The sequence below is a fragment of the Nasonia vitripennis genome, chromosome 2 (genome assembly GCF_009193385.2).
Source record: "Nasonia vitripennis strain AsymCx chromosome 2, Nvit_psr_1.1, whole genome shotgun sequence".
NCBI classification, from domain to species: Eukaryota; Metazoa; Arthropoda; class Insecta; order Hymenoptera; family Pteromalidae; genus Nasonia; species Nasonia vitripennis.
The window spans coordinates 30,990,403-31,003,633 of record NC_045758.1 but is presented as its reverse complement, the minus strand read 5'-3'; the positions used below and the strand labels follow the sequence as shown (position 1 = coordinate 31,003,633).

Sequence of the window (13,231 nt, the reverse complement as noted above, 5' to 3'; positions counted from 1 at the left end):
TATACACATTTATTTTGATACAAAATAGCATATTATAAGGAGTTGTGTACAGTGTGAACAGATAAATAAAAAGTCATATTTTTTATAAATGTACTTTTATTGACATGAAAGCACATTTTAAAACTTAAATCATACGCCTCAAGAGTTCATTGATCTTGTCCTCTCGGTTACCGAAATCTCCTCCCTCAACATAGTGATTCGTCTTCTTGCGCCATCCACCAGTAGGTGTGTTAAGCTGTAAAGAAAATGGATTTTAATAACATTTGTTTATTATTTAATATTAAATAGCACACCATTACCAATATTTTAGTTATAAAAATTAATTAGTGTGCGAGATAAACTCCTTTATTATTAAAGTTAATAATAAAAAAATTGGTTATCCCATATTACTATTCGACATAGTGAGAAGTGATAAAAATGTTAATACCTTTATCACTATGCCTATGTCGTTAATTGCAAATAAACCATGTTTAATAAATATAAAAATTTATACCTTGAATGGCCACAGGAAGTTGCTAGCGTGCTTGAACTTCTGACCAACAGTGAAGATTTCATGAATCAAATCTTCAGTACAGATGATGTTTTTACGTCCTGTAATAAACAGAATAATTAGTAATGAAAAATCTTACATTTTGTTTCATGAATTATAAATACAAATACTAAATAAAGAAATTTCCTTTGTTTTGTATGAACAATCTATACATCTTAAAAAGCCAAGGAGAAGTGGCAATTTATAATTGAACATTCATTTTCTTTTTGACGACATGGAAGGGTACATAATAAACTTTGTTCTTAGGCACCCATGGTTTCGTCAGCAAGTAAAAAAATCTTGAATGCAATACAAAATTTTCATTACCAAGAGCCCTCTCAATGATGGCATTGCTTGTGATGGGGATTCTCTGCCTGTTGATCTTGGCAAAACCTCGTTTGTAGATCAGTTCTCTAACTGACTTGAGGTTGGGGTATCCCCAGGTGATGTATGGCTCAATAATACGGAGCATGTTAATAGTAGCCTTGTTCAACTTAATGAAGACTCCATTGTTGATCTGCTTCAGACGGAACAACTGAAGGACCTTGCGTACCTTTGGTGCTACTTGGTTCACACTAAAATAAGAATATTAATATATATTATTATCGTAAGGTTTTTCTTTCAAACAGCAGACCTGTATTTATCAAAAGTTTAAGCAATATATAGTAGAATTCTCACCCCCGAATACGGATGACGAAAGCAAGCTTAGCTTCTCCAGGAATGTAATAGTTTCCTTGCTTCTTAGCTTGCCGGATCAACCTGATCTCGTCTCTCTCCTTTATCCTGTACTCTTTGACATACTGTTCAGCACGCTTGAAGATCTCCTTCTTCTTCTTGTAGTGGTCTGCGCGCCTCTGTAATTGAATACTTAATTAATACAAAGTCTGGATCTATTGAATCTATTGAAAATTATTTGAAAACAAAAAGGTAACGTTCATACCTTAATGGAAGTTTGCAGACGGGCTGCCTTGGCGGTCTCACGGCGCTTTCTCCTCTTGAGTACCGACTCCGGTACTGCAGGCAGCTTTTTAGATGCCTCTGCCTTAGGCTTGGTTTCCTTTTTCTTACTGAGGAAACGAATCCACAAATTATCAAAAAATTCATTTGATCATAATTCTCGAACGACTATCCATTTGCATCGAAAGTTAAAAACACGAATGCTGTTTGGTTAGCTAGTACCGATAATAACAACAAATAAATACGATTTACTTCGAAGCCCATGACAACTTCACTGGTCAAAAGAAAATTCCACATTTTCGATTAACAATAGCAACTATGTTTAACAAACGCGAAATGCAGCGAATAACAATAGCAGATTTTTGACAAAGTACAGCACAACACGTTTTTCGAACATACAAGTTACACGGAAACCACATACGAGGTTAAGTCCCTCCAAGATTAACGACAATATTTTGTTTATTTATTCGACCGACGACAAAACTATTTATTTACAACTGTCGGGCTGAGTCTCGGGCATGATTTTCAATTGCAAAAGGATCACATATTGTTGTAAAAACGTCGATGCAAACGGATTTTACAAAGAATTTCGGAGATCACTTACGCGTCCGCCATTCTGCCGCTGGTAAAGAGATTCCGATTTGCTGCGAACTTCTCGGCTCTCCGCTAGACCGAGAAAAAGAACTAGAAGTCGGCCTGCAATGCTACCAGTCTGAAGTTGAGCTTATGTAGGCTAACGTGGGACTCGATAAGGGATTTTGGTCTGCTAACTAGTGGTCTTAGATATCACAGTGTTGGTAACAGCTTCGTTGAGAAAAACCACGTGTGATTGCTGAACTGAGCCAAGTGCTGTAGGTATACCTATATATATATATATATATATATATATATATAGGTACTTTTCTTTTGAGCATGTGTTGATAGTGTTGTCGAGACCGGAGACTCGACTGACTCGAGGTTTTTGACATACACTTGTGTAGCTATGTAGGGATCATATATTAGAATTCCAAGTCATTCGTTATCGATTTATTTATTTAAAAGAACTAGGAAATACGTTTATTTATTTGTAGAAAAATGAGCGACTCCGATGACGATGTACCGCAATTAAATCCGGATACTTTGGCCGCATTGAATGAATTTTATCAGGAAAGGGAAGAGCGTGAAAAGCAGTTTCAGGCTGCATTGGAGCAGAATGAAAACCAAGATGCTACTTTCGATGAAGATTGGGTATGGTTTTAAATCTAAACATGATTAGTTTTACTTCATTACAATTTAATTACCAATCGTCATCATTTTGCAGCAACTAAGTCAGTTTTGGTATGATGAAGAGACAATATCAACCCTCACTCAAGGGGCTGTACAGTCTACTGAAGGCAATGCGAAAATTGCCTTGATTTCATGTCCAACGCTATACAAACAATTAGTCAGTATAGCTGGAGAAAGGCAAGGTATTATTTTCTTTAATTTGGATATTTTTTGATAACACTATATGAATAAATTAAAAATGCATTTAATTTTGCAATTTATCTTCTTGCAGTCAAAATTTTAGAATTTGACAAACGGTTTTCAATTTTTGGTCCTGATTTTATCTTCTACGACTACAACACACCACAGGATATTCCAAAAGATCTTTATGGACAATTTGATCTTGTAATCTGTGATCCACCTTTTCTTTCTGAGGAGTGTTTAACAAAAACAGCCATTACGGTAAAACTGCTGGCAAAAAAGCAAATCGTTCTGTGCACAGGTTTGTATTTTTTATGGTATATATAAAATTAATCACTAATCTGGAAGTTATACTTTGAAACCTTTTTCCATTTCAGGAGCTGTGATGAGTGAGTTGGCTGAAAGATTGTTGAATCTGAAAAAATGTAATTTTGAACCTCACCACAAGAACAACTTAGCAAATGAATTTTGGTGTTATTCAAATTTTGATTTTGATAAGTATTTAACGTAAATGCTTATCTCGTAAACTAATTGAGTCAATAAATATTACAATACCTATATGTAAAATTGCACTTTGTAAGATAGTATAGCTTCTTGGAGATTCTTTCAAAAGAGTGAAGTTCACTAAATGTATATAACTCATATTTTACTTTTGTATATAAAAAAATACAAGTTTTTTAATTCTGCATATATCAACTATATTTTTTCACGAATTGTCGATACTTATCTTCTTTTATGAAAAAAAAAAAAAATTGTATACATACGAATACATATTTTAAAATATAATGAATACAATATGGCGTCGACGGAGCAAACACGCGAAATCCACCAATAATAACGCAGCAAAATATTGTAAACACGCCTTGCAGATCAAAGTATAGGACTATAGGTACAAACAGACAACACAGTATAGAACAGTATATGCATTGCACGGTTAGTGCAACGATGGAGACAACTGTAAATATTTATGTCTGTTAATTGTTCAAGTGCACTTTAAATTTTCAAAAAAAAAAAAATGATAGACGGAAATATATCGATGGAGGAGGACACAGAATTGAGGGACCTGGTCGTACAAACGCTCGAGAATAATGGCGTTCTCGCTAAAGTGCGGGTATGCGTTTTGTGCTATTTTTATTAGTTCCAAACTTGTAGGTTAAGAATTTAGGATAAATTCCTACATTGTGAATATATTTTGCAAGAATATTGTTCTTTTGCCAGCTACTTAACAATAAGTATTTGCCTTTGATTTGCAGGCAGAATTGAGAGCCAGCGTGTTCTTAACTTTAGAAGAACAGGAATCTGTGTTGGTATGTTTATGTTTCTTTTGCTCTAAAATAAAAATGTATACTTAATTTACAAAACAATTTTATATCTGTATGTTGATTAACTTTTGAATAATTTCAGAATCCAGAACCATTTTTAAATAAATCAATCAAACAGTACCTGGCCAATTCGGAAGGAAAACTATTATTTTCTTTAGTGAGAGAGTTCCTAGAGTATTTTGGGCTTGACTACACAATTTCAGTATTTGAACCTGAAACTTATTTTGGTAAAGAGTACAACTATGTAGGTAGAAAAAAACTGTCAGAGGAATTGGGAATTAATTCTAGTGAGCCACTGCTTGGAGAAATTTTGAAAAATACTATAAATGGTGCCTTAAACAATACCCAAAAGGTACTTCTTTATGTTTGAGTATATTTAATGCATTTAAAATATCCATTTATCCAAATAATAATGTTAAAAAATTTTACAGAATGATTCTAGCAATATCAAATTAAGTAATACAAGTGGAGCTGCAGAAAATGTTGGTAATGCTACTTTTGATATCAGTGTCCCAAAAATGTTGCACAAAGATGAGCAAGAATCAATTTCTATTGATACATCTGAAAAGTTGGAAAGTTTATCTAATTCAAATGTGCAAGTACCTATTAATGTGACAATAACTGATAAGAAACAAAACCAATATTCAATTAATAACAAGAAACCAAACAGTCTAGATATGTCTGACTCTAATTCTAATGAATCAAATAACAAGAATTTACAAAACATAAATGATAAAAGTATTACTTTAGAAACTGCCACTGATCAAAGCAACAAAGTACTGAGTGAAACAGACATAAATGTTAATCATTCTAAATTAATAAGTTCTCAACCAGAGATACAAAAAAATCCAGAAACGAATAAAAGTAAAAAAAGCATGATGGAATTTCAAGCAGTAAAAAATGTGAAAAATACAAAACAAATTGATCCAATGAATAATGTTGGGAAAACAGTATTTTTCGATCAAATGATTGTTGATGGAAAACAAGAAAAAATTACAGAACCCAAAAATGACAAAACGTTACTTGGTGAACTCCCACCTCTTTCATCAACAAATAACTCAATATTTGGTGACCTACCACCATTGAACGGCAAAAAAGCTAATATAAATGACCTGAAAGAACTGATGGATATAGGTGAGTTGTTAAAATAAAAATAGAAACATAAATTTTTGTATTTTACTATAAATTATATTTCTAAAATGATTTGTTTAAAATTTGTTAAAGCTCAAGGGGTTTCACAGTATGACGATGACTTTCCATCATCTGCCTCAGGTAGTGCTAATGAGCAAAGTCCATCAAAAGCTATAGATAAGTCTGAACATCATTTAAAAGTTCAAATAAGTGAACTTGAATCATTGCAAAATCTACAAAGTGAAAACGAAAGTGAAGAAATAGATGAAGAAATACCAAGTAGTATATCAGGAGTAAGTTGTAATACATTGCACACCAATAAACTCATTATACACCAGTTATGGGAAATTTATGTTCTCTATTTTTTCTAGGTTGATAATATTGCTGAAAAAAATTCTGAAAATTTGTCCATTTCTGCTGCAGTTCATTCAGAATAAACGCATCAAAAAAAAAAAAAAAAACTCATTATTTATAGAGCCAACACTGGAAGAGAAATGTCAAAACTACAAATCAAGCCTTGTTAATGTTTCCTAGCTAGTATCTTCAGAAATAATTTGCTAATGCAACAGACTAGCACTACTAGAACGTAAGTTCATAAATGAAACATTAACTGTGAATGCGTGCCTATGTACACATACACGTTACTTAAATCAAAGCATATAAAGTATTTTTATATATTTATGACGTATCTGAGCAAAACTTTTAACCATATTATGTTTTTTAAACAATCGATTAATTATACATATTTTTTATCAATTTTTCATCACTGATTTTGTTAAAAATAATCATTTTAATCAAGATTATTTGTTATAACAAAAGAAAATTTTACACGTACTTTTAAAAATGCTAACGAAATTTTTTTAATGTTTAAATAATGAAATGACATCATCAATCTTTTAATTATAATCATTTTGAATCTATGACTTTTTGACATATATTTGTCTTTATAATTTACAGTATATTAGCATTTATATTTTTAAGAAATGAAAAGAAAAATACAAAAAAATCCAAACTAATAACTATTTACAAATCAACATATTCACTGCTACATTTTACATCTCAATAAATCAAGGGATGAACAAAAACTGAACTGAGCTAGACAGTATGTAAAGATTTTCTTACAAGGTTTACTCTGCATGTATATAATACGGATTAAAGAAAATAGTTTAATTATGATAATTATGGACATATTCGTTTTGGAAATTGTTAAATAAAGTACTTTTTTATATAGTTACATGGCATAAGAGTGATTGTTTCTTATTTGAGAGTAATAAACCAATTTTGTCTGATGAAAAAAAGTATGTTGTATGTTTGTAATACTTAGTTTTGTTTACATTTAATATGAATATAATTTGTATTAATTTGAATAGAAACAGTTTATTTACAAGACCATTTTATACACATAAGCTTTTTTTTATATACATAAATTCTGTATATAACCTTTGTGAACTTAATGATAAATCAAGTGGTCAATCAAAAATGCCACAATTTACTCTGTTCTGCTTAAAACTGAAATCCGTTCAATCTTCAGATAGTATTTTTCTAACAGACCATGTATGTATAAAATGCAACATTATATAACATATCACTAAAAACAATGCCTAGCTCTTTAATTTCAATGACGCTCCTGTTGTATCCGACTACTGTAAGCTTTCGACACTGCATTGTAAGCATCTATGTATCGGTCCATACACATTGCCACACATTTCTGCAACAAATAAAATCATTTAATTTTATGTAAAATCCACTAAATTATAACCAAGTGTCACAATAGCTTACTTGTTCTGAATTGTCAAGGCTAGTTCCAGGCTTCGAAATACACTGTTTGAAGCACTTTTCTGTGATTTTCTACAAGTAGTAAAAAATAAATCATTAAACTTACATGTCTCTCTGCAAGCCTTATAAAAAAAAATTATATTCACCGTGAGCAGCTCTTGAAAATTAGCTAATGCAATCTCTTGCTTAACTTTCTCCATTAATTCATCTTTTTGGGACCCTGTCAGTCCCGACAAGCTACTTCCCAAGGAATCCATGGTTATGCTTTACTGTAAACAAACAGAAAAACTATGATGGATGACAGCAATTAATAAGGTTTATTTGTTACAAAAGATTTCCCGATTCACAGCAATAAGTCGGATTGTTACAGACTGGACACTGGCAAATGTAAGCACTACTTATACTCATATAGCGCTCCGTAAGCATGAGAAAAGAGGAAGCACGTGAAAGAGAGAGAGAGAGAGAGAGAGAGAGAGAGAGAGAGAGAGTAAACTAAAAATCGAAATTTTGGTAATCGAAGGACGGGCGGTCTATGCACTTAGGTATATCACGTTGATTCATCGATTCTGTTATATTATGTGCGGATGAATAAAACATCGAAAATTAATGTCCTATCTTCAATAATTCACGACAAATAATAGATAGACTTTGACCTAATAAAACGAGACATTTTTACCGGTTTTATGAAAGAAAATCGCACGATATCGAGCTCATTACGTAAAATTCTCAATCGTCATATTGAGAATCGTTAAATATGTTGTACTCACGAAAATAGTTGATACAAAACCGACGGTACAAAATATTAAAAGCTAAGCAAATATTCTTATAGGCAGTAATTGCTAACCTATATAGTTCCTTGTGAATTTTAGACCAATCCTACAATGCAGACGGCTTGCACACCATGCGGTCAATCCGTTGACTGCTAGGATGCGCAATACGACTTGCGCAGTAGATTCTCTAAAATTCGTCTCCTCATCCATATCCATGATTTGCTCTTTTGCATTTGTTATCGAAGACGAATGTAAATTTTTCAGATTTTCGCGACAAAATACCTATCTGCGCTAGTTACAAAACCAGCGTCCGAACTTTACGCAAGTGATAGATCAATAATCGCAAATTCTTTATTACACAAATATACGACATTTGTATAACTTTGGCTTCCCTCTTTTTAATTGAAAAAAATATATAAGTAAGTATAGGTAGCGCTCATGAAAATGTGTCTTTAACTCGCGCGCGATGGTAACCAGAAGGGAAACAAACTTACACGCGGCGGTCTTGCGATTTTAAAGGGAACAACGAAAGTCGACGTTGGATCGACAGTTTTTTTCAAAGCATTAATTATTACGAGCAGAAATGACGATGGACGAGGGAAAGTTCGACGGCCTTCTGTTGTCCATGGCTCAGCAACACGAAGGCGGTGTCCAGGACGTAAGTAGAGTTTGTTTATTTTAGCCGGTCAGCCATTTTCTAGGTTAGTTTGCGAAATTTTTCTGGAACTTACGTCGCTTTTTCAGCTTCTAGAAACAATCTTCAGCTTTCTGGCGAGGAAAACAGACTTTTACACTGGTGGAGGTGATGGTGCCGCAGAGAAGGTGAGCTGAGTTTCTGAATTTTGTTCTTAAGACACTTGTTTTTGCCAATTCATTCTCATGGTAGATGGAATTTCCTTTTTCCACAGCTTGTGAACAGTATATTCAAGAAATATGAAGCTACGGCTGTTGCCAAGTCAAAGGCAGAGAAAGCTGAGCGAGCTGAGCAGGAGAAGAGGAGGAAAGAAAAACTAGAAAAAAAGAAGAAAGAGGAGGAACTAAGTTCAGTAGTGCTTAACGAAGATGAGAAGATTGTTGAACTGACGGATGAGCAGGCTTCCAAGCTACAGCAAGAACTAGACTCTAAAGTATGTTGTTTAATATCTGGTATTTATTTTTCAGTTATACTCGACTAGTTTTGCAATGTAAATACTTTATACATTTGTGCCAACAGAAAAGTCCAAAAGAAGATAGCGTAGCAAGTGCTGGAACGAGTAGTACCAGTGTAGAAGAAACCAACAAAGTTGAAGATGTCAAAATGGACGAGGAAGACGATGAGGAGGAAAAGGGTAAGCTGAAACCCAATGCTGGCAATGGCGCAGACTTACCAAATTACAGATGGACACAGACTCTCCAAGAAGTTGAGGTGAGTAAGCATGATTCATTAGAACTTGAGAAAAATGATCAAATTTACGCACCGTAGCAAAGTAATTATCATCATGCGTCCTCTTATTTCTATAAGATAGTCGTGCAAATACTCATATTCCAACCAAAGAAAATCGAAAAGCGTGCGAGTATTCTAAAGGGTCAGGACAATGAAAACACAAAGATTCAATGATGTGAAAGTTTCTTGTTGGCTTAAGTGAGTAATTAATACACATGTAATATCACAGACGCATAGTTTTTTTTGTTACAAACGCTCGTCGCTTGTGGTTCTTCAAAAATTCCATACTCGAATTTCGCTTAGCAACCACATGGAATTTCGAACTAACAGTTAAGTTTTTTGATACTGTTAGTAGCAATTAAATTACCGTTAAGTCATAATTTAAGAAAATTACACGCTAAATGATACTAATGTGGTACTAAAAAAAAAGAACGTAATCCCAATGCGCTCACGGTCCACCCCGGAGCGTAGGGCCATGTGCCTTGTTTCGTTTTGCTTACAGAGATAGAGACGAATAGTGACATAGGCGACATAAGGTGTACACCTCCGCTGCGCAGTGTCACATTACATATACTCGCAACAATCCCGATGACGAGCTCGATGATCCTCGAGGCTCGACAAGACCACATTATATATATACTGTATACAAATTACAAAGCCTAGAAGCGCAGAAATAGCGCATGGATTATTACACAAACGTAATTACTCAAGGAAGAGAGTCACGTACCGCGCGGCTCGTGGCCAGCGCAATACAACTTAACGGCTAAGAGCAATAATTGGCAAAAGTGTGTGTAAGGATAGCTCGATGAATCGTGATGCGTTTCTCGGAAATCGCAGAGGCAGTCAACATCATCTCGGCGGCTCCCGTCGTTGTCCTGGAGGACGTGGTTCCTCGGCAGAGATACAAGCAGCGGGCAAAGCGACTATTAGTTGTATCTGCCCCTGGCTCTCACTGTAATCAAGAAAGAAGAAGCTCATGAGTAAACCTTGATCATCGATATTGGGAACAATAGAGCAGAATAGATTTATCGACATAAGAAGACACTCACTCTCGATGTAGAGAACGCCGGCAAGAAGGCCAAGCATGAACAGGAAGCTCATGGTGCAGACGAGCACGGTGAGCTGGTTGCGGGCGCACCAGGACTTTTGGCAATTGTTGCTCGGTCTGCCAAGGCCGTTGACGACGGTGAAGTGGGTGCTACTGGCGACCGATGCCGTGTCCATCTGTTTCGGTCCCAGAGCACCGATTCGCGGCGGGTGAATAGCCGCGAGGTTCGCCAGGTTCGCTGCCGTCAGCAGTAGAGTGCCGGATGCCGCGCTCTGTAATCGAGAAGAAAAAAAAAATGCATCGATTACAAAATTATACAGTTGCGTGGGAGATCAATGGAAATTTTATATACCAGTCCGAGACCTTGCTACAGTTGCATGATTATATGCGTTGGCGCGCAAAAAACGTACCGGTACAGTTAATGCGATTGAATATTTATTGATCGCGGATCACGTGAATACGCGTGTAACATTTTGTAACGCTTACATGAGTGCTGACGGTGGATCCTTGCGATGAGGTAGAGCCTCTCGAGGGTGGCGAGTCCGGGTGATGTTTCCACGTGCCATTTTCGCTCTCGTTCTTCTCGCTCTTGGCGACCAACGAGGGTCTGGGTATGTGCCAGTTCGACAGGTTCGTCGGAAGATCGACCATGTGATTGTTCTGTAACAGAAGAGAAGATACGAGCGTGTCAAACCTCACGTCGCATAAAGCGCTGCGCGGATTACGTAACGCTGAACTTGAGAAAGGGGAGATCGGAAGGAATTCAAGCGCAATTCGCGCAATGTCAATGGATTATACGAGAGGGGGCTTGCATCACGCTATACGTTATATACTTATATACAGGTATACACACATACAAGCTATATGCGGGAAAGTCCGAAGAGGAAGGCCGAAGAAAGATGCTGCTATGTAGGATGATATTCCGGTTTGCGTTGCCCAATTTCGGCGCAACCTCGCGCGGAGTTGGTATATCTGTGCGTATTCCCATAATTTTCGGAGTTTCTAAACTCCTTATTGTGCGGTCCATTGCAGCCTGCTATACACATGACAAATGGCTCGTCCTCGAAAGCAACAATCCGATACTTTGAAGGATACATATAGACTTGATGAATGTCGGCCGAAATGATTAAATCAGCGCGAAACTTGGTCGTCGACTACTTTGGAGAAGAACACGATTGAGTTTTGTTTACCCGAAGATACAGAAGTAATGAATAATAATTTGGAGGAGGCGTCTCGGGTGCATATTATGGATGATCGTCGGCAGAAGGAATTTTTGCGTCATCGCGCTTATAAAAATCCTGGAATCTGACTCAACGAGAGCCAAGAGGGAGACCTTCTCTAGGTCGTTCGGAGCCGGCGAAATTTGCATTTCGTCAGATTAGCAGCGCTCTCTCGAGGCGCCGAGAATTCGCGGCACGAGAATTTTTTCCACTTCCACATGTGATAAACACGTTCTTTTTTGCGCCACACTGTTGCGGCTGGAATTCGCATCGGAGAAGAGATAGATAGAGAATGCAGTTTTGGGGCGCTGACCTATACGTCATATGCGACTTAATTGGCTCCGATGATCAGGTCGAATCGTTAAGATCGAAAGAGAGACGTGCAAAGTTTCGCAAGTACACGAGGATCATTACTTGCATCGTAAACACAAGAGCGCATACGTCCAGTCCATTCTTGTGTGGCTCTCTGTGCAGGTGCTTGACTGAGAGAGCCATATACACAGTGTACACACACGCGCGACCGTATATTTTAACCTTTTTTCCTTTATTACGAGCATAGTTCGTTTTACGACGCGGAGAAAGAATGCCCATAAAGCGCGAGCGCTTTGCCTTTCCAGAGACGTATACATACTCTATGCTCTCCTTCGGTGAATCTCTGCGCAGGGTTGATTGAATAATTCAAGAAAAATGAGAGTACTTAAATCATTTTGAATTTCAAGCTCGAAGATGCGTCGGCTCATTGTTTATAATGGACCTGGCAACAGCCCTTTGTGCATCAGCAGCACTGGAGACTCGGAGCGAGCTCGGATCATTGAACCTCATCGCATATTCATGAGTCGGGGAATCGCGAAGGAGGAGAGAGAGAGAGAGAGAGAGAAATAAGAACGCGGATAAGTAAGGCACATAGGCGCGACGTACCTCTGTCTCATCCCCTTGTACGAAGAAATCGACACGCGAGAGATTCGCGTATAGGAGTATCTGGTTTGTTACGGAAATTCCCCACCCATGTGTCCCAATCGTGCGAGTTTGCGATTTTAAAATTTAGAGGCACAACGGTTTGTGTGCGTCGCGCCGGTCTATAAGCTGTTACGCGAGAGGCTCGCCGGCCCGAAAAATACTAATCAAGCGCGAAAGATCGCGCGCGGATATACCGGTTGCATCCGATTTTCCGATGGTTGGGGTGAAAGTTGATCCAGAGAGACGCGTCCTTCCGACTTCGTAACGGATTAGAAAATAGGAAACAGAGATACACGGGCGACCGCAACTTTGACTTTTGTCATCTCGGAATGCCGACGGTGTTACGTTGTGAGATCGGTATTATTGAATTGCTGCTGCCTGTGCTGTAATAATCGGAGATCGTTTGATCACCCGATAGATCGATCTCTCTCTCTCTCAGCACTTCGGATCTCCGATGTACAGCATTTTTGACACCAAGAAATCTATTTTTCGATCTCGCGCGAGGCATATAACCGCAGATCTGCAATGAGTGATCGGTAACACGCTCTTTTCCATCTTTTGCAATAAAGTACGTACACGTCCGCGCTTTTGTGTGTCTCGCCTCGCGCGCAATCGAACTTCGCGATCTCCAATGCCGATCTCGCCGATCGAT

At 37.1% G+C, this 13,231-nt stretch overlaps 6 protein-coding genes across 14 annotated transcripts in view; 3 read left to right on the top strand and 3 right to left on the bottom strand.

The window, feature by feature from the left end:
- Nucleotides 1-78: 78 nt before the first annotated feature.
- On the bottom strand, nt 79-13,149 carry LOC100122272 (60S ribosomal protein L7). 2 transcript variants are annotated; one of them, XM_032597376.1, is made up of 7 exons: nt 13,093-13,149; nt 12,825-12,829; nt 1,470-1,596; nt 1,208-1,383; nt 857-1,104; nt 494-591; nt 79-235 (listed from the first exon to the last, which is right to left on the bottom strand). In XM_032597376.1, the coding sequence occupies exons 1-7, from the start codon at nt 13,132-13,134 to the stop codon at nt 125-127; spliced, it is 807 nt and encodes a 268-aa protein (XP_032453267.1). In that variant the 5' UTR covers nt 13,135-13,149; the 3' UTR covers nt 79-124. The 2 variants fall into 2 exon arrangements, with proteins under 2 accessions (XP_032453267.1, XP_001607539.1); XM_001607489.6 differs by lacking the exons at nt 12,825-12,829; nt 13,093-13,149 and adding an exon at nt 2,091-3,342.
- N6amt2 (N-6 adenine-specific DNA methyltransferase 2) lies at nt 2,378-3,622 on the top strand. Of its 2 annotated transcripts, NM_001136527.1 has the most exons (5): nt 2,378-2,470; nt 2,557-2,713; nt 2,787-2,934; nt 3,024-3,233; nt 3,310-3,622. In NM_001136527.1, exons 2-5 carry the CDS (start codon nt 2,561-2,563, stop codon nt 3,441-3,443), a joined length of 645 nt encoding a protein of 214 aa, NP_001129999.1. In that variant the 5' UTR covers nt 2,378-2,470; nt 2,557-2,560; the 3' UTR covers nt 3,444-3,622. The 2 variants fall into 2 exon arrangements, with proteins under 2 accessions (NP_001129999.1, NP_001123319.1); NM_001129847.2 differs by having other exon boundaries at nt 2,378-2,713.
- Fgfr1op (Fgfr1 oncogene partner) lies at nt 3,858-6,370 on the top strand. The gene is given in 6 exon segments (NM_001136531.1): nt 3,858-4,043; nt 4,186-4,239; nt 4,337-4,606; nt 4,686-5,388; nt 5,479-5,678; nt 5,757-6,370. Coding segments are annotated over 6 exon segments (1,389 nt in total). The 5' UTR covers nt 3,858-3,947; the 3' UTR covers nt 5,823-6,370.
- On the bottom strand, nt 6,670-8,329 carry LOC100122302 (mitochondrial import inner membrane translocase subunit Tim13). 3 transcript variants are annotated; one of them, XM_003425935.5, is made up of 4 exons: nt 8,006-8,329; nt 7,308-7,430; nt 7,165-7,233; nt 6,670-7,093 (listed from the first exon to the last, which is right to left on the bottom strand). In XM_003425935.5, exons 2-4 carry the CDS (start codon nt 7,416-7,418, stop codon nt 7,001-7,003), a joined length of 273 nt encoding a protein of 90 aa, XP_003425983.1. In that variant the 5' UTR covers nt 7,419-7,430; nt 8,006-8,329; the 3' UTR covers nt 6,670-7,000. The 3 variants fall into 3 exon arrangements, with proteins under 3 accessions (XP_003425983.1, XP_032453270.1, XP_001605905.1); XM_032597379.1 differs by lacking the exon at nt 8,006-8,329 and adding an exon at nt 7,838-7,999; XM_001605855.6 differs by having other exon boundaries at nt 6,737-7,093; nt 7,929-8,039.
- Nucleotides 8,153-13,231, top strand: part of LOC100114153 (nuclear migration protein nudC) — a 23,873-nt gene continuing 18,794 nt past the window's right edge. Inside the window, exons 1-4 of the mRNA XM_016982091.3 lie at nt 8,153-8,589; nt 8,676-8,753; nt 8,840-9,058; nt 9,145-9,336. Coding sequence (XP_016837580.1) covers nt 8,515-8,589; nt 8,676-8,753; nt 8,840-9,058; nt 9,145-9,336 — 564 coding nt within the window. The 5' untranslated portion in view covers nt 8,153-8,514. The remainder of the gene's footprint in view (nt 8,590-8,675; nt 8,754-8,839; nt 9,059-9,144; nt 9,337-13,231) is intronic.
- LOC100122311 overlaps nt 9,521-13,231 on the bottom strand; it is a 16,198-nt gene continuing 12,487 nt past the window's right edge. For 3 of the 5 annotated variants that reach the window (XM_032597375.1, XM_016982090.3, XM_001605863.6), the window contains 3 exons: nt 10,889-11,062; nt 10,404-10,674; nt 9,521-10,306 (listed from right to left, as the gene is read on the bottom strand). In XM_032597375.1, coding sequence (XP_032453266.1) covers nt 10,281-10,306; nt 10,404-10,674; nt 10,889-11,062 — 471 coding nt within the window. In that variant the 3' untranslated portion in view covers nt 9,521-10,280. Of the gene's footprint in view, nt 10,307-10,403; nt 10,675-10,888; nt 11,063-11,255; nt 12,727-13,231 lie in introns of those variants that run through there. The other 2 variants (XM_031924282.2, XM_031924283.2) reach the window with 2 other exon arrangements.